Below are 20,586 nucleotides of genomic sequence, written 5' to 3'. Positions count from 1 at the left end.
GGGGGAGCTAAGTGCTGGGCTGCAGATCCATGCTGGCCACCTTCTCTGGACTTCGGGGAAGGTAGGTAGTGAGGATCTGAAAGAAATCCATGCTTCCCTCTTCTCCAGAGTCCAGAGAAGGCCAGCAGCGCAGATCGAAACAAAACCCCACCGCGCCCTTCTCCAGAGTCTAGAGAAGGGGGCGGCATGGATCTGAAAATCCCATATTTCGGGTTCGGATATTTTTTTGGGTTTGAGTTTATTAACCTGAAAAAATCAAAAAAAAATCCAGGTTTTCTGGATTTTTTGAAAATTTTCAGGTTTAATAAACCCAAACCCAAAAATTAGTGAAAAAATTGGTGCACACCCCTATGGTACAACTCGTGGCAAAATGGGCCTCACATTCTACTATGTAGGCAATGTGGAGTTTAACCAGCTTTCTCGAGTTTTAACCTGCTAAAGATCTAATGAGAATTTGATGTCTCCATCTTTTTTAGACACAACACAAACAGGATTCTTTTTACCTCTGTGACTACCCCTGCTGTTAGAAAAATCCAGTTACGTCTTCTGGAAGTTAAACTCTCTGGTTTTTGTCTCTTAAAAGACACTTCAAATTTAGAGGCTTTTCCTGGTAATTTGCCTCAGATTATCTTGTACATAGGGAAACTTGGAATTTTGCTTGTTACAGTAATTCGTATCCAGGAAGGCATTACCCCCACCTTCTCTTTGTACCTGGGTAAGTGTAGGCTAACTTAGGCTTTTATGTGGTTTCAGACAGGCCACAATAACAGACAGACCACAATAACACAATAACCTTTCCTTGTATTTGCAGTCATTGATGTAGTTGAGCAAAAACTACTGAGCAAAGGGAAATAAAATGAGCAATATATACAATTCTCTCTTCTTATTTGCAAACCCCACCATACAATGCTGTGTTAACAGGTAGGCAGAATCTAAATCTTAAAATTATCAGCTTTCTGATCCAACCCTTCAGACTAACCACATCTTCTCATTAGCTGCCGTCTTTCTAAGCCATTTCTGGAAATCTAAAGTCAAGTTTCTCTTCTTCCTAAACTTTTCTCAGTCCAAAATCCTGCAGTCTTTTCCTCTCCTGGAACCTGCCTACTCTGCCTCTTTAGTTCAGCCAGTCCTGCAGGGATGTAAGGAGAATTAGCCTCAATTTGTACCATGCTGCAAATACACTTCCTAGGACCTTTAAAGATTGGCAGCATCGAGTCAACACTCGTAATGCAGTAGTAACAGCTACAATTTGTAAACAGAATTGGACTTAGCCTGTCTCCACTAATCACTCCAGTGCGCAAATGCAATTTTTTAAAAAGGCACTCCACAGCCATCTGTGCAGGAGAGCACCATCTGTTTCTTTTTTACAAGGCTGTACAATTTCTTTAAAAGGGCGAAAGAAAAGCAGCAAGGCCTGACTTTCCATACTCATAAAAAGAAGTTTACGGTGTATAAACAGAAATATCTCTTTACGTAGTTTGGTTAATGAAAGTGGTAAAATATAGTTTAAGCTAAAAGCTATGTTGCCACATACGTGCCATCAAATGGGACCACTATGTATACTTGAGTAGAAATCTGCCAAGTAATTTGGGGAGATGTGGGTATAATATCTCTGTTCCTCCTCCTTCACTCCTCCTGCCCATAAGTTTACTCCAGGAAAATTCATTGTAGGAGATGTGAAATAAGATTACCGGCTATAGTTGCTATGATTTGCCAGAACTGAAACTGATATTTCAAGGCCTTTTAAAAAAAAATGACATGTACCAAATATACAATTTTGTTTATTTTGCATAAATATCACGCTATGTTGTGGGGTGGTACATTTTCTTTACCTAATGGAAGCCCTAAGGCTTGTTCTCTCTTTGTGTATAACATTTTTTAGACTGTAAGACATTATTTAAATTGCAAACTGTACTGAGTCCATTGGCAGAAGGGTGGTATGTATGATTAGTAGGTAACTAAGAGGCTGAAGAAAAATTACAGCTTTAATTCGCTGCATTAGCTGGCAACAATCCATACAGTGTACCTCAATAGAGTAAATAGACATATTGAGTATTTCGCTATTTATAAAAACTGGCCAGCCTGCAGCTTCCCCGCTTCACTCTGTGTGCACATAGAAGGCCCTTGATGTGTGCATAGGACTGTTGCTGGTGTTCACTTATTGCTTTATTCCCTTCTGCTGCATTGAATCTTGCTTTCAGGATTTTGTGATTTTGAGGGCAGTTTGAAGGTCTCCAGCAGGATGGGGACCTTCTGGGGAAGCCCCAGAAAAGCCCTACTACATGGCACAGCATTCCATATGCACTCCTTTGGATCCCAGCCCTAACCCTAATCCTAAAGACACACCATTGGAATCAATCTGATTTGAATTTGTTGAATCAACTCATGCTGGTTCATGAAGTTCAGGGGGCAAAAGCTTAATTATATTCAGTAGCATTTTTTTTCTGGCAAAAAGCTAGTCAAAAATCCAGGTAACACTTTAGCATCCTGTGCTGAAGGTAATATGTATTGGTCAAATTGTTATAGATTGTAATTGGATGTTCTTGTCTTTTTCTTCTTAGCCTTAAAGGATCAATACAGGTCTAGTTTGTTCTTGCTTCCTCCAGCCTAATCCAGATTTATGTTCCCATGAGAGCATCGTTTGGCTCTTAGACTGTGTTTTTTTATATAAGATACTTTGAATGTATATATTTGGGACCGATTTCAGAGAGGGGGAATGCAGAACCGTACTGTTCTATATCAAAAGTGACAGGAAAAGTATTCAGCTCATACTCTGAATCCACATAGTTGATGAACTGATAAGGTCTCAGTGAAAGGGCACTGCTGAAATATTTTAGTATTCTTTTGTTTCTCGAAATATCACTGATCACATCTGGGTTTCCTTCTATGTCATAATAAGCCATCAAAGTGGAGTTTAGTATAACATTTTCAGGCTGTAAAAGTTAAGGGTGTATATTAGGCCCTCCTTTTTTATTTTTACCTTCGACCAACCCGTGTGGGGATATGAAAGTCCACAAATCTGGATTTAGACCATCCTGCTCATTATGAGGTGGACATGACTGTGCTTTACACACATACACACACACACCCCATTTGTGTGAGGGTGGGGGTGGTAGAAGGGGAACTTTTATATCTCTTCCATGAGGAGATGCATCAGCTCCACATCATGGAGCACATGTACCACAATGGTGAATTGAGCACAGCACATTGAGACACTCCTCTCAAATGTTCCTTCCAATATACAAGCCCCTCCCCCTCTTTTTATATACAAGCTCTCTCTATATGCACCCCCATCATCATAATTAATGATATTTTCCTGGTATAAAATCAATAATTCACAAAATAAGATTATTTTACAGCAATCCTTCAAGGTATTACACCTTTTCTGTTTTCTTCTTGTTGTTTCACCAGAGAAGCTTCCTGTTGAAGCTAAACTACCATGGTACAAGCAAGCCCAGGAACTGGAAGAAGGATCAGTGGTATCAGAAGAACCAACGTAAGTTTTAAAATGTCATTTCTTGAAACTGTAATAGGGTTGGTATTCAAGCGAAGCATTAGCATAATATTTTGCCTATGCGGCCTACTCTTACATTCTTGAACAGCTTTAAATTCCATTGAATTTAGGATATTTTGATACATCCCATAGCCCTGCCAACCTGGAAGCATTTGTGTCTTCTGTGAAGAGCTGGCCTTCAGTAAACCTGGTGTAGCTGTGCGAGTGGACATGGTGATTCACTGAGGCCTGGCTTTTATGACCCTCTCTGTTTCCAACCGCTGTGGTTTCTAATCAACTCATTCTGCCTTTCCTCCTGTAGCTGAAGTGGTTCTGTGCCTGCTGGTGGGATGTGTTTATTTTGATTAATGGAAATTAGTGAATCAGAGGCAGTTCAAAAGCTCACTTGCTGAGGTTGTACCATCTGTCATATAACTGTACACTTGTTTAAAGGTAGCTGCATATCAAAGGTTGCCACTTCAGAGAGAAGGCTTCTGTCCTAGGCTAGCTAAGAGCCAATATAGTTGTTGCAAGGGCTGCAGGAATGCCAATCATTGTAGTGAGTTTCTTACCGCTCAGCAAGTGAACAGAGGCTATTGCGTTATGAGTTACCTGCATCTCCAAGATGCCTATACCACAATAAATTGACTTCAGAAAATGCCTGTTAAGCAACCATTTGTAAAGTCTTTCTTTCTTTCTTTCTTTCTTTCTTTCTTTCTTTCTTTCTTTCTTTCTTTCTTTCTTTCTTTCTTTCTTTCTTTCTTTCTTTCTTTCTTTCTTTCTTTCTTTCTAATGTGGAAATCTTGGGAGGAAGAAGTATTTCCTTGCTGTAACAGGTCACTACTGAGCCATCAGAGTTAAATGCATCATATAGTACACCCCATAAATTTGTCCAGCTCAGTTTTAAAACCAATGAGGTCCTTAGCTTCCATGACTATTCCAGGAAACTTTCAAAATTTTACTCCACTGATGATTAGAAATCTTTTTTCTGATCAACTGTTGAAATGTTTTAGTGTCTCGCTCAAACAGGAAGAATTATGCCTGTCTTTGGACAAGAGGCACCATTTTATGCAGCAAGTTGAAGAGTTTGAATAATATTACCTTTATTTGATTTCTGAGTTCCCTATAAAGCAATACGAAACCACATAAAAAACTATTTCTTGGCATGGTAGTGAATGGGTTGTATGAAGGGAAGGGGCTTGAATAGGAATGAGTGTCAGTCTAAAGAATAGGAATGGGTGTCAGTCTAAAGAATAAATTTATGATTTTTATGCATCTCCATGTGTTGTTTGTTGCTATTCATAGCGTCTAAACCAGACTGAAGTATTACAAGTGAGATAAAGAAAGTTACAAAAAAATGAGTGCCTTAAGATTTCCTCATGGGGTCAGATCTTTCATTCCAAGAATGGCAAAAGGAAATTCAGTCTGTTGCAACATGTGTAAGTTGTTCAGGAAAGTCAGTTAAAGCTGCAAATTAGTTTGAAGGGTGTTTTTTCCCCAGCTGTAAGGAAGTATGTATGTACTCTGGCAGTATTTATGCATCAGTAAATGTGAGACAATGGGCAACCTTTAAAAAATACCAGTAATTCTGATGAAATTGAGTTATATTTTGTAATGCATTAAATAAGTACAATCTTCTGCTTAACGAAATACACATCAAAAGGGAGTTACTGTGTAAATGGAGTGTAAGTATGAAGGTAAGGCTGCCAGCCTCCAGCTGGGGTCTGAAATCCTGCAGGCGTTACATGTCTTCAGACTTCAGAGATAAGTTCCCCTGTAGGAAATGGCAGCTTTGGAGAGTGGACTCTATGGCATCACCCCCCTCCCCAAGCTCTCTCCCTTCCCCAAACTCCATCATCCATAGGCACCACCCCCAAATCTCTAGACGTTTCCCAAGATAAAGTTGGCAACCCTGAGTGAAGGCTTTAAGAAGGCTTCAGGTGTTACACAGATGGAGGTGGGGAGAGGAAGTGTGATTGACAGTACACTCCTAAGCAAAGTTACATCCTTCTAAGCCCATTGACTTCAATGGATTTAGAGGGGTATAACTCTGATTAGAATCACAATATAAATCAGGTACTTTAATTGTTTTTCTTTTTGTATCTGCTTCTGCAGCAGGTGCATCTCACACTGGAGGAGATGCATGGGGTCCTCCTTAACAATACGCTAGAAGGTGCACATGTAATTCCTAGGTCCTGTATGGACCATTTCTGTGTTATGTGTAAATCCAGTGTTGGTACCATATCAAAAATGATTCTGTAATTATTGTACAAGGTGAAGCATGAAGAAATGTGATATAAAAACATGTGTAGCCTTAATTGTAATAAAATTTCCAAGGAGATGAAATGCGTGGTTTTTTATTTTAGCTAAATCATATGAACACATATAGAACATATGGAGCTGCCTTTTACTGAATTAGGCCATTGGTACATAACAGTCAGTACTGTCTACTACTTAGACATCATCTACTGCCTGGTCCTTTTAGCTGGAGATGCCAAGGATTGAGCCTGGGACCTTCTGCATGCGAAGCAAAAAGCTCTTCCACTGAGCCATGGCCCCTCCCCAGTGTTTTTTGTCTCATAAAGCTTGTTTTTGATACAATAGAATCAAACACTGGTGTGGGTGACCTGTAATCAAGTGGGTTATAATAATTCCAGTAGTGGAATATACAGTAAGGAATATACAATATTATACTCTAGTTAATCTATGTGTATATTTTATATGTATAGTATGTAAATACATGTGTTTTTGTATGAATTGTCAGCTGTTGAATGTTATGATGAAGTTATATGGCTCAGTGCTGTTATATATTTCATATTTACATTTAATTCTTTAAGTGCCAGAAACACAACTGAATCTGTTTTTATTTATTTTAGATTTGGATGCTCAATTTGTGGATTCTTGCAGTTTTTTCACCACCATTAAACCACTTTTCTAAATATGTATTTAACAAATTATAATTACCTATTAACTTATAAGTATTGTCAACATGTGTGTCAAATAGGGATCACATTGCTTACACTGGAATGGGATGCTTTGAAATATAACCCACATTTCTGGTGGAAAGTACTGAAAAATTAAACCAGAAGGAGCCACAGTTCCAGAAGCAGGCCTGATCATAACCTTATTGACAGAAGACTAGATCTCAGTGTTGATAATTAATTTTGACATTGCACTAGAAAATGCCTAATCTGCTTTGTGGAGTTATTGTGTTCCCTTTCAAATGTTAATGGAAGAGATTTGTAAATGGAAATATGCCTGGATTTTTGCAGGAGCTCTGGGATAATATAGAAAATATAGAATACAATTATAAAATATTTTGATAAAATGCCAAAATCATAAGATCCATGGGATAAAAATAGGAGACTTTAGACTGGAAAGCAGAAAAGGCTAAAAAAAAAAATCGTTACTCAATATAATTGTTCCCTTTGCAAAAGTAATTTCCCCATCTGTAAAATGGGAATCGTTGACTCATCCTTCCGAGGTCCGAAAAATGAGCACTCAGCTTGCTAGGGGTAAAGTGTAGATAACTGGGGAAGGCAATGGCAAACCACCCTGTACACATAGCCTGCCTAGTAAACGTCATGATGTGATGTCATGCCATGGGTTAGTAATGACCCAGTGCTTGCTCAGAGGACTACCTTTACCTTTACCTAATATTTTGGAGTGTTACGGATTAAAGGTTCTTTGTTAGAAGATTAATTGTTATCACCTTTTAACTCCCTTCTAGGATTCCAAGAGGAACAGAACCATATGTGAATGATAAGGAATATGATCTTTGGGTAAAACAGCTGAATTTAGGGCCAGCTTTTATTGCCACTCACTCTTAGAAATGAGACAGAGCTCCATGTTCAGGATTCAGAGCTCTATGTTCAAGATTCTTATTAAAACCTCTTTTGAGCTCTGGATTATCAAGATCTTAATAGCCTACTGTGGGACCATTTTGAGTGATGATTAAAGCATGTCTAAAAAAGAAATCCCATATCTTAGTTCTTTTCATTTATTAATCAGTCGATAGACTTTTTGATCAAATGTCATTTGGGGGGCAATACAGACAAACAAATGCATAAAAGTTTAGGTTTCAATGAAAACGATGTGCTATTTGATTCACTAACATGAAAAGTAATCCGTCAATCAAGTTAATCAGTCAATAGACTTTTTGATCAAATGTCATGGAGGGCAATATAGACAAACACATGCATATGAGTTGAAGTTTCAGTGAGAACTATGTGCTACTTGATTCACTAATATGATCTTAAGTGTGGACTGCATGCCAATGCAATAGGCAGTCTGTCACAGCCAAGGGACTCTAACGTTTGAGCCCAGATATACATCTGCTACTGATTAGATTGGTGGGGGGTGATATTCTAGTGACTATAAAAGACAGAAAAAATATCAAACTTATTGAGGAAATACAAAGAGAGAGAGAGAGTTTTGATTAAAAATAATGCTCTCTGAGATTCTACCCCCCTTAGTTCAAAGTGTGATTATAAGAATAAAGCATTAATTTACCACTGTGTAAAATACACTAAGTTCCTGCTTCCTAGTTACATTTCTTGCTATTTGATCACACTCATGTTTAAAAAAAACAGTATGAAAAGGAGAATAATTAATGTCCTCTGTTTCATATTTTATGTACCACTTTTTCATTGTGCCTGATTGAATAGCCCATTATATAAGTTTGAATCAGAGGGACCAATCAAAACGAAGAAAAGAATGGGCTGTATTAGTTTTCATCTGATTTGTTTTGTTGGACAGTTTGCAGGAGAGGGGGGAAGGTGTTTAAACTTTGTAACTCTTGGAAAACACTTTTGCATGTTAACATGATAGCCAGCTTTTAACATTTTACAATAAATAACCTGGTGTGAGCCATAAAAACAGAAAAACAAGAGAGGGCAAATGTGATATCTGGATACCAGATGGCATTGGATAAGTGACAGGGCTGATTCAATAATGGAAATTCCTGGCATGCATCTATTTGAGCACAACTCACAGGAATTGACATATCTGTGGAAAGGCCACTGGACTGGACATCAACCAGAAAGCACTGCTAAAGGTTAAGCCAGGCTTTTGGATGTACTTTCTTCAGATTTTGGGCTGGAAGTGTCAAAGGGGATACATTTTCAGAGATAAGGAAATAACTATATAATTTACAACATTTTTACAAAAGTGAGTATTTCTTGATTATCACAAAACATTAATATATATATATATATATATATATATATATATATATATATATATATATATATATATATATATATATATATATATATATATAATCCCATATTTATCATTCCCTGCCATTGCATTCCACACCACATTACAGGAAATGCTTTTGCTGTGATCAATACACATTTGTTTGTTCCTGGACTGGGTCACTTGTTAGCGGCAGCTTACGGTTTCACAATTTTTCTTAGCATCCTGAGGCCAAACTTGATGTGATGGCAAATGAATGGATGTCAGCAGTTGTGGAAAGCAAAAAAACCTCTGACACCCCCCCCCCGAGGAAGCTTTAATAGCGAAACATGTAGGACAGAGGTGTAAAACATAATGCCTACAGGCCGGATCCAGCCCCTTAAGATCTGATTTGCTTTATACATCCTTTGAAGACCTTTCGGTGCCAAGTACCATCTGTAAAACAAGTTATACCAGTTTTCTCTTATGAGTTGAGAAGAAGACAATTTTATTTCAGTTGTCCATAATTTTTCCCAAGCTTTCATAGGAATCATCTTGTCGAAATTCTGCATCCATTTGATCATACATGTTTTGACTTGTTCCGGGGCAGTTTCTCAAGACAACAAAAGTTGATATAATTTTGTTAGCAAATGATCTTGTGATTTCGTTATGATTTGTTCAAACTCCGTTAATTTCCTAATATTACCTTCACTTTGACAGTCACTTCTTAAACCGTGAACTACCTGGTGGTAAGCGAACCATGTGATATTTATGTTTTCACTCTGAAGTTCTTGTAGAGTCTTACTTGGCCGTTTCTTTTCAATATATCTCGATAAGTTAAATAGTCATTTTTCTTCCTATTGGCATAGCCCATATATGCTTCTGTCGGTGACATTAGGATTGGTGGAAAAGAGCTTAGGATCAATTTTAAAGAGTCCCATATCTTCAAAAGATGTCTTCCTAATTTTCCTTCATAAACTATCGAGTGTGCAGCCTTGGTTTTCTTTTTCTACAAAGAATGGTGAAAACCTTGATTCATTCCAGCTTTTTCTAGTCTAATCTTACTATCTTCTGGGAACAATATCCAGTCAGATAGAGCTACTAGGGAAGCCACTTGGTGGTATAATTTAAGATTCGGTAATGCCAATCCACCCCTTTTTTTTCCATCTTGCAGTACAGTAAATCTGATCCTGGGTTTATTCCCTTTCCAATCAAATTTATTTGTTCGTTGTTGCCACTTTTTAATGATTGATGCACTTATAGAGATTGGCAATGTCTGGAATAGAAAGTTCATTCTCGACAGCACATTCATCTTAATAGTTGCAATCCAACCAAGCCAGGATATTTGCAGTCTGTTCCACCTTTCCAAGTCTTTTTCAATTTTGTCCCATAGGACTTTGTAATTCAGGTTATACAGTGCATCACCCACCAAAGGAATCTCTATTCCAAGATATTTGACACTTTTTTTGGCTAATGAACATTGTAATATTTTTTTTTATTTCTTGTTTTTCTTCTCTTGGGACGTTGTATAAGATCATGTTAGTTTTTTGTTTAAGTTTATATCCGGAAAAGTAGCTAAATAAATCGATCTGATGTTTAATTTCTTGCAGTGAAGTCTTTGGGCTTTGACAGATTAGCACCACATTGTCAGCATAACTTCTTATTTTGTATTCCTGATCTTCATATTTCAGACCTTTAATAAGTGGATTCGATCGTATCTTATTTGCCAACACTTCCATAGCCAAGTTAAACAACAGCGGGGAGAGAGGGCAGCCTTGTATAGTGCCTTTTTCCAGATGGCATCAAATAAGTGACAGGGCTTATTCAATAACGGAAATTCCTGGCATGCATCTATTTGAGCACAACTCACAGGGATTGACATATCTATGGAAAGGCCACTGGACTGAACATCACCCAGAAAGCCCTGCTAAAGGTTAAGCCAGGCTTTTGCATGTACTTTCTTCAGATTTTCTGCTGGAAGTATTTTATCCGCCCCGTGAGCCAGCCGAGGCAGCCACCCCTCCCAATTTCAATCTGGGCTGGTGAGACATGGCCCAGCCCAATCAAGTGACATTTATGTCATATCTGGCCCTTGTAACAATTGAGTTCAACACCCTTGATGTAGGGGTTGTAGCTGACAATAAAGCTTTCACCAGTCACCTTGCATCTTTTTTCCTTTTTGGTTTGCCAACATGTTTCTTGATGTAGCCCTATTTTTCTTCTCTTCTAGATGAATGGCTGTCACCAACAACTGTCATCCGTGGCTTCTAACTCTCTCCTACTCTCCATGATATTTAGTAGTATTTAAACTCTGTCCTGATGTCACAGCATTCTGCATTTCCTTACTCTCCTCGTCCTCATTGCTTGGCAGGGGGCAGAGAAAAACAAAACATATCAGGACACAATTAAGTTCTAGAAGTGCAAAGAGTTGTACAAGAGAACAAAATAGGCAGCTTTTATTTTTGGTGGCACCTGCATGTTTATCATCAAGCCTGGTTTGGATCTTGGGGTATACCTAGTAATATTCTAAATCTCCCCCTGCCCCAATGTTAATGTGATAGATGCCTAGCTTCTATCTACCATGCCTGTGAGGTTATCAAAAAATATTTTGTTTCTTTTTGACACACAGAAATGGTTTTTGTATATTGCAGGAGTGCTCATGTGCCTTTCCAAAAAGATAAAGATAAAGGGGCTCCACTTTCTACAGCAGCCCTGCCACCTTTTTGTCTGTGAAGGTTGGGTGCCCCTACCCCATTCTACGGTGCATTGGCACACAGAGCTTTCAGAAAGAAGCTTTTCCCAAGGCTACTACTAGAGCAAAAGATCCTCTCACTTTCACCATTTTTACACAGACATCTTTCTCCTGTTGGTACCATTGTTGATCACTGATAGGTTTCAATATTTCTGAAAACTATATTTTGAAAACCACAGCATTAGAAGGTTTTGTAAAAATACACTGCGCACTCAGCTCATACTCACCCTCCTGTAATTTGGGCTATAGGGTCATCATTGCAAATCCCCAAAACCCAGGCTTTTTCTTTTCTTTTTTGCAGTGATTTAAATTATAATCATATAGCATTATAACAAACTAGGGTTCTGATCACTGAGGTCTATCTCATCACTTTTGCATATGACAAAAGGAACGGTTATGTTTCTGAGTTAGTGTGGATATCCCCTCAGGGGACTTTAATGAATCTGGTCAAGCAGCCACCAAGAGTTGGAGCAGGTGACACACCTAACTAAAATGAGTGGGCAGTTGGTATGTGTGTGAAAAGAAAGTACAATTTTAGATGATGGAAGAGATAGAAAAGGGAAAGCAGAGTGCCTGCTTGGAGTTAGCCAAAGCATCTGGGGGGCGGGTACAGCAGCTCTCTGGGGATCTGATGTGAGATAGATGTTCTTTGGATGTTGTTTAAATGTTCTTAGCTGCCTCTAGTTTTCATTCTGCATTCTCGCAACCTGTTTTATATGTGTAATTTCTAGTTGTGGTCCATTGCCCAGTGAAACAATTGGGAAAAATTCTTAACAAATAGGGCATTGGATCAGCATTTGCGTTTGTTTCTTTTTAGTTTGTCAGTTTTTCTTGTCTGTACTTTCCCAAAACTTTGAGTCTGTACTGCTCTGCTTTGCTCTAGAGGATTTTAAAGATAAGTGAATGTGATTGTTCTGTGCCAAAACAAAACGTGGACATTCTCACCACTAATATCCTTTTAAAACAGAGTCCATTATGGTTCTTTTATAAATGAGATGATCTTTATCTGAGGAACCATATTTTTAACTACAAACATGTTGAATCTGAAGCATGTTCATTTTTATAAGTTAAAAGAACTCAGACCTTCCTGTCTGAAGAAAGCGGAGTTTATAAAACAATTGGGCAAAAACCTCACTTCAAAAGGAAAGACTATGTGTCGTTTTTCTTGGATTGGCCATGATCCAGAGAGACGTATCTCAGTTTATCTGGCAATGTCCTCTAGGATACATCCCAAGGATAACAAGCCTTTTGGCAGTTCATGGGAGACATTGCTGTTAAAGGAGAGGATCCCTCATAATCCATAATGAATGCCATGCTATTGATTGTACTTGTGTATAGCAACTTTCTGGATTGTGTTTGGGGTTTTTTATTGAATTGTTTGGTACAAATGAACTCATTTTCCAACTCAGAATTGTTGAGATGGCTATATTTATCTCAAAGACCTTTTAATCAAAATATTCTGTGACAGACATCAACTGCTGGAGGGGTGGGATAGAGAATGATAAAACAATGAGCATTGTTGTGAAAGTGATAAATGCAATATTTTTCTCTCTCTCACACACACACAATGTTAAATGGTACATTTATCCAATGAATCTGATCAGCAGCATGGTCAGGATAGACAAAAAGAAATGCTTCATTTCACAAGGCTCAAAAGGAATTAATTACACTAAAATATGGCAGTGGCCACTTGTGTGGGTTGCTGTTAAAAAAAAGATGATGCAGATTCATGGAGGATATGTTGGCCAAGCTAGCAAAATGGAAACATCATTTGTTTGTTTTCTGTGGCGGCTAGAATCAGAATGTTTGGCTAGATGAACTTTGGGCTTATGCAACAAAGGAACTATGTTCTGACCTGCAGGGAGGTTTTTATGTGAGGCAGTATCAAAACATGATCCTGGCATTCTTGGGTGGTATGATCCTGTTAAGGAATGTACCATCTGCTTCGGATTGTTTAAACTGGTGGGTGCTATAGAAGGTGCAGGAACCCAGAATATAGTATTGTTTAAACTTGTGTATTAGGTCTAGCCTAGTCAACCAGTGATGTATTGTAACAGGCCAGACATTTGATCACCCCCTTTCATTTTCTAAGTTCTAGGCAGTTTATCAAAACCCTAGTAAATTACCAGGCTGCGTTCAACTCAGAGACGTATGTTGTACAGGCCTCGTGTATACTCTACCACAGCCAGACTCTATAATATCCTTTGCATTCCAGGAATCCAGTATAAAGAAGGTCAAAACTGAAAAGGGTTACTGTGAGGAAATCAATAACCTCATACATATTTGTATATTTGTGGTTGTAAATAGCCATGTATGTGTATTAGAATGAATTTAATGTTTCGTTGTGTAAGGAAAAACAACAATCATGCAAATTAAGGGCGTGTAAAGTTAATCTTGGTTTCAGGTAGCCGGCTCAAGGTTGACTCAGCCTTCCATCCTTCCGAGGTCAGTCAAATGAGTACCCAGCTTGCTGGGGGTAAAGGGAAGACGACTGGGAAAGGCAATGGCAAACCACCCCGTAAACAAAGTCTGCCTAGGAAACGTCTGGATGTGACGTCACCCCATGGGTCAGGAATGACCCGGTGCTTGCACAGGGAACCTTTACCTTCAAAGTTAATCTATCAAAGAAGATGGAGGGGAAAATAGAGCTGTGGTATTGGTCCTTAGCTGGATAAGAAACCAATCAGGCAGCAGGGACAATATAGCCATCTGATTGGCCCTTAGCAGACTTGGTTAAGAGCCAATCAAAAGGTAGAGGTTTCAGCTCCTCTTCAATCCATATGTAGACTGAGGACTCAAACACAAAAACTGAGAAGGGAGATTCAGAGGAAGAGTTCTGGAGGACTTCCAAAGGCAGAGCTGAAATCTAGATAACCACAGCAGAGAAATCCCTTAGGATGTGGAAGGTGCCTGAGGAGTTGAGGACACTGTAGACCAGGGAGGGCAGAATAGCTGTGGAGATAGCTAGGCCCCAGCAACCTGACTACAGCCTGTCTCAAAGGAGTCCACGAAGGGAGCTGCTATGTTGGAGTGCAGGGAAGAAGAGATTCCCCTCCCCCTGGGAACGCAGGCAGAAAAGCCTCAGAGTAATGTAAGTTTGAAATTACCAAGGACAGTTCTTCAGGTTTCTATTCTTGTCAGGTTGCTATTACATATTAAAGAATACTGTTTTGTTTGGATCTGAAAAGACTTGTTTTTCACTTGGGAAGCAAGCGCCTAAGGCCTAACTACGTTTACCAACCCCAAGATCCTGACAATTACAAAAAAGCCTTTGCGGCCCCACAGGCAAAGCGGCCCCGCCAGGAAATGGAGGGAGAATAAATACACACACAACAATGTATTGGGATAACAAAGACCACAGCTTTATTGATTACAACAGATGGAGCACTGGCATGGCATAGGAATCCAGGCATCGGGTGATGGGTTCCATCGTCACCGGGAAACAACAAGCCCAGCGACCAGGTGAAGTCTCCTTATATAAGCGAAGGTGGTGGGGTGACACCGTCATCACACCTCGATGTGTGATGTGCCTGCGTCATCACACCTCGATGCCCCGCGTCTTAAGCAGCCTGCCCCCAGTGCAGCCATAGGCTGCAAGACATAAGGGGGCAGGCAGGAATCGCCCAAACGCACGGCGACGGCAAGAGCAGCAAGCCGCTCGCCCCAGGAAGCTCCATTTCGAAGCGGAGCTGCCGCCCAGCTGGCCGCAATGGGGAGGCCCCAGTAAGTCGCGGCTGCATGCTTTCTTCAATTCTTCTTAGTGTAATGGCAATATTTATATAATGGCAAGCACAAGAAGCCTATTCAAGAAATATACTTTCAGTTCAAATGATGCCAAGATCCTACTTTAAATAATGGTTGTGAACATCTCCTTTAGGATACTCATATATGCTCAAGGCCAAGCTGGGTATGTGTTCTGTTTGCATATTCATTGTTAGTGAGGCTATGTGCTAGCTTTATAGACAAGCTCTTGTTAGCAGAAGTTGCAGTAACAGAAATTTTATTGTTGAAGGAATTCCATAATGTGGTAAGCAGCCTTTGTGATAATTGTCACATAAAATTAAATCCAGGAAGGGCATTTAAAGATCCTGCAGTTGGGGAAAACATAGGCACAATTCACACCAACATTCAAACTTTTTATCTATGGAAGAGGGGACTGCTCATGAGCAGTTTGATACTGGGTGTGTTTAGTACATTCCAGCTCCAGGGGACACTATAATTCAGATTTTCTGTTCAGGGCTAATTGAGTGCTTCCCTTGGTTTCCTTTCGCCGTATTATATCCTGAAGGACTCTCTGTCCTCCAAAGGCCTACAGTTAGCAAATGCTTCTTGCAATCCTGTTATTGCTGTTAAACTTTACAGAATGCTAGGGGCTTGTTTATTCCCCTAGTTTTTTGATGCATTCAAGAATAAATTGGAAAAAGCAGCATCACTTAAGAGCTTTGATTATTATTATTATTTGTATTTCATAATAACTATTAATACAATTGCTTCTGACCGCATGGGTGGAAGGGACTTCTCCACTGGCATTATCTAAATGATGTTCTTGCTCAGCATTTCTAAACTTACTGTCTTTTTCCCATGTATTGAAAAACAGCTAAGAGAGTAAGATTCTGGATGGAGAAAATGGCTGAAAAGGAAAGAGTTAAGCAGCTCTTCACTCCTTGTGACTCTTTTGCTTTAATTTATAGTCTCTTAAGTTGCTTTTGGTTAAAAGCATGTTGGACACGGGGCATTATATGCAACTGCATGTAGTAACTAATTTGACCTTAGCTATTGTCTGTCTGGGTCAACTCCCAAACTTACTCAGTTTCCCATTGGGAAGCATGAATAACAGTACAATTCTAAGCAGAGCTGTACCCTTCTAAGTCCATTGAAGTAAATGGGCTTAGAAGGAAGTTACTCTCCTCATGACTGCACTGTAAGCATATCTCAGCATTCCTGAGGATGGCTGAAATAAGAAAATGCCATTAACCCTACTGAACTTTGTCAACTCCAAATAAACATATAGTAATCCATTTTGTCTATCAACCCTGTTAAACTAAATGAAACTTTAGCTAATAAACAAAAAGGAAAATGGCCTAAGTAGAGTTTTTAGACTGCATTCTCCAAAGGGAGATTAATTAGGTCTTGGTCATCTTTTGAATCTTATTCTGAAAGACCCTTATATGGGGCCATGGAAGGTGATCAATAACAAAGATATGGACACCTTAAAACAAATAAAACCTTCGTTACTAAATTTGGATAGAATAAGTATCTTATTGAGGGCACAGTGTGCATGCTCACCAATATCCTTTCTCTTCTGGTATTCTGAGCTACCTAAAAGATCTAACGATCCCTTGTTGTAGAAGAGCATTTATGCTCGCTTGGTTAAATGTTTTTTTTCCTCAGCCATACTAGAAGGCCAATCCGCAGGCATAGCTTAGTTAGTCAGAGTTTGTAAATGTGGATCTGGTCAGCTTGAGACCTTAGAACATATTTTGTTGGAGTGTGAAATCTGGTCTGATTTGAGATAAAAGTATTTGTCCTCCCTTTTAATAGGTTATGTGAATTTACCATCTCAAAAAACCATCCAGTTTTTCCTTGTAAAGGAGGATCAGGAAACTACTTTAGCAGTTGCTAAATATTTAGCTGCGGTGATTGCCTGTGTGGTGATTGCCTGTAAGAGGGTTGGATATGGATCTGTTCAAGACCTTTGAGTCAAAAGAACAGTAAGATAAGAAAGTAAGAAAGGTCTTCGTCGTCTCTTGTTGTGTTTCAGAAACTGTGAATGAATGTGTGTATGTAAATCTTGAAGGACATCATTGCATAATATATTAAAGGTGAGAGGTTGTTTTTTTTGCCACTTACAGCCCATTCGTAACCTTTTGGCGGTGGGGATAGCATTGCTGAAGCACCACCATGGCGTCTCCAAAGCTGTTTCACGGCTGCCGAAAGGTTAAAAAAAGTCTTTTACATGCTTTGTTTTTGTAAAAATGGGGCTTTTCGCCCCATAGAGGACAGTGATGCTGCGCCTGCTAAAAAGCAGTTGCAGCAACACCATTCTAAATGCTGGTGTTCCAGCTGAACGGGGAAAGGAAGCTGCCTACAGGCAGCTCTGCACCCTGGCACTCCCCAGGGATGTCCCCTGGGATGCCGGGACGCCCACCAGAACGCCACCGCACTACTGGGACGCCGGTGGAAGGCCCAGCCAGTGTCCCTGGGTGGCGCTGCTGTGGCAGGGCTGGGAGGCTGGCATCTGGGCCTCCCCGCTAGCATTGGGGCCACTCACAGAGGCGTAAGTAGCCCTGGCGCAGGGGGGCCCAACGCCAGCGCAGCCCCTTCCTGGCCTCCTGAGGACTTTCATCCTCGGAGGTCAGGAATGAGCTAATAATCTATGAAATAAAATGGGTAAGGTAAAGAAGGGCAATACACACTTGTTAGGGGCAGGCATTCTATCTTCTAACTTCTTTCAGGGTTTTTTTGTCTTAAGCATTGGCTACAATTCTAATTGCAGGTGTTAAATCTGGTTTATCCTTTTGTTACTGTCTTGATTGTAATAATGGTACAAAACTGGAATACCCTTATGCTACAAATAAACAGCATAAGCCAAAAAGATGCAATGTATGTTTATATCAAAAAGGTCGCATTGCATTTATTGTTCTTTTGCTTTGGATGCTATGGACAAAATAACGCACAGTAATTTGAAAGGGTAACTCTGACTTGATGGCTGACTTGGAATTGTATGTGAAATAACTGTGGTACATTTCTGTTCTTTCTTAAACAGTACGAAACAACACTATTGCCAAATTTGAAAATATGGTAGCTATTAGTAAATGTTGACTTTCTAATGGCAACCTTGTATGTTTTATTGCTCTCAGCTCCAACCAGCTCCCTTTATGCATTTGAAGCACGTTATTACATAGCATAAACCTATCCTTCTAGGCTCATAACTCTACATTCAAAATATCTGTTTAGGAAGCAGAAAAATATAACTTCCTGATGTTATTTCCTGAATTTTGGTTATGAATTGCTGTGCACGGTGAAATGATTAGTAATGAATAAAGTATAGTTTAAGAAGCAGGCTCTGGAAGAGTTTCCTTACAAGTTATACATTTCTCTTTTTTCCTCTCCCAGTAAGCATGTGGAGTTTTGAACGTGAAGCGGGTCAGTGCCTTTCAGTTGACTATGCTCTTAGACTTGACCCCTTCCTGAGAAGTGGTATGTTATCTTATTCTGTTAGTCACCTACTAAGCAGGACTCAACTTAATTTAGTTATGCAAGTAGGTCTTTTTATTGAATAGCTTCAATGTAATACAGGGGTGGGGAACCTTTTTCCTGCCAAGGGCCATTTGTACATTTATAACATCATTCGGGGGCCATACCAGGCATAGGTCTCCCGCAGAGGGGGAAGAGGCTAGGGTTGCCAGGTCTCTAGCCACCACCTGGAGGTTGGCAACCCTAGCAGAGGCTGTGCAGAGAAGGAAGGGGAGGGACGGAGGGAAAGAAGGAAAAAGGAAGGGAAGGAAAGAGAGAGAGGCAGAGAAAGAGAGAGAGGGGTTCCCAGCTTCTCCCCCTCACACACATGTGCAAACCTCCCCAGCTTCTCCCCCCCCCACACACACACACTCATGCAAGCACAATGGGGAGAAACCTTCGTAGCTTCTCCCCTGCCCCCCCCAGCAAGCAAGCAAGCACCCGCTGCACGAGCAGCCACAGGGGGGCCAGACATTCCCCACCCCTGATGTAATATATGTGTATATGCAAGTATTACAAAGTCTTAAAGGTGTTAAAAGTGTATACAAGAATACAAGCAAGTTCTACATACTATTTAGTTTTAAAATCCAATACTTAAAATATAACAGTTAAAGAAGTCTGATTTAGTTAAAAGAGTCTGATTCACACTATCTAGAATAGCGTATAAGTAAGTTCATACATACCAAAGCCAATCTCTTTTGAGATCGTCTTAGTCCAAAGACTTAAGAGAGATCTAACTTTCTAGCCTTTCCCTCCGTATATTTATACTGTCTAATATCTATTACATAACATGGTTTCCACTCCAAGAGTTATACTACTGCAGTTCAACTTTAGCTGAACACTTTCTGCATACTCCCATATAAGGAGTTCCTCTTCCAGCAAAGCTATCTGCTGACTAAACAATATACTGAACAGTCAATATAAGATTCAGCTATTTTAGCTAATGCATACACTTATAATATTTCCTTTTACAAACATCTTTATATTCCAAGGAATGTAGTGAAAATGAGTATATTCTTAATATCCTACTAATATTCTAATCTAAGAGCCCCGTGGCACAGAGTCGTAAGCTGCAGTACTGCAGTCCAAGCTCTGCTCACAACCTGAGTTCGATCTCAATGATCTGTCGCTGACTCCAACGAAGTTGAGTCCGGCTCCAACAATCACTTCAAGGACTTGGACAAGGACTCGGACACTACTTCATTGCTGTTGCCTGATCACGTCCTGGGGGGATCCCTCACCAGGATCCCCCACTGAGGACATCACAGCCTATAATGAGCAACTGGTGCGAATGGGGACAGCGTTGGGCATGGTAGTGGCTCCCTCAGAACCGGAGGAAGCCGACCCTATAATGGATGTACTCTGTGCTGCGAAACTGCTCCAGTGCAGATTCCCATAGTTAAGGGCATTAGAAAAATAGCTGTGAATAATTGGGCTAAGCCTGCTTCTTATCCACCTGTGCCTCGTAAGGTGGAGAATTTGTACAAGGTTCAGGACCAGGATAGCCAGTTCCTCTCTCAAAATAATTATTTAGCAGAAATGTTACCTGCCGAAGGTAAACCTTGCCCACACTGTGCCCTCTTGGATAAGGAGGGCAGGAAATTAGATCTTGTTGGCAGAAAAAAATTTACTCTGCAGGATATCTTGACCTTCATGTTTCTAGCCATGCTGCCTTAATGGCTAGATACCAGATTTTGCTCTGGGATAAATTCTCCCAACTTATCAACTCCCTCCCTGATAATAAAATGTTAGTAGGTAGAGCAATACAGGCTGAAGGCTATCGGCTGGGCTGCCACCAATTGTATGTTGCCCATCACTCTGCAGACGCCACCAGCAAGACTATGGCGTCTGGTGTTCTGCTCAGGTGCCACTCCTGGTTACGGTCTTCAAACCTGCCTCCTGAAGCCAGGTCACGTCTCAAGGACAT

The 20,586-nt window shown here is 40.0% G+C and overlaps 1 protein-coding gene across 1 annotated transcript in view; it reads left to right on the top strand.

Annotated features, from left to right (window-relative positions):
- ADAMTSL1 (ADAMTS like 1) overlaps nt 1-20,586 on the top strand; it is a 553,327-nt gene that overhangs the window by 398,595 nt on the left and 134,146 nt on the right. The window contains exon 14 of the mRNA XM_056848970.1: nt 3,412-3,496. Within this exon, the coding sequence (XP_056704948.1) occupies nt 3,412-3,496 (85 nt within the window). The remainder of the gene's footprint in view (nt 1-3,411; nt 3,497-20,586) is intronic.

This window comes from Euleptes europaea, chromosome 4, assembly GCF_029931775.1.
Source record: "Euleptes europaea isolate rEulEur1 chromosome 4, rEulEur1.hap1, whole genome shotgun sequence".
In the NCBI taxonomy this organism is placed as follows: Eukaryota; Metazoa; Chordata; class Lepidosauria; order Squamata; family Sphaerodactylidae; genus Euleptes; species Euleptes europaea.
The sequence above is the reverse complement of the archived record's forward strand: the minus strand, read 5'-3'. Positions and strand labels throughout refer to the sequence as shown.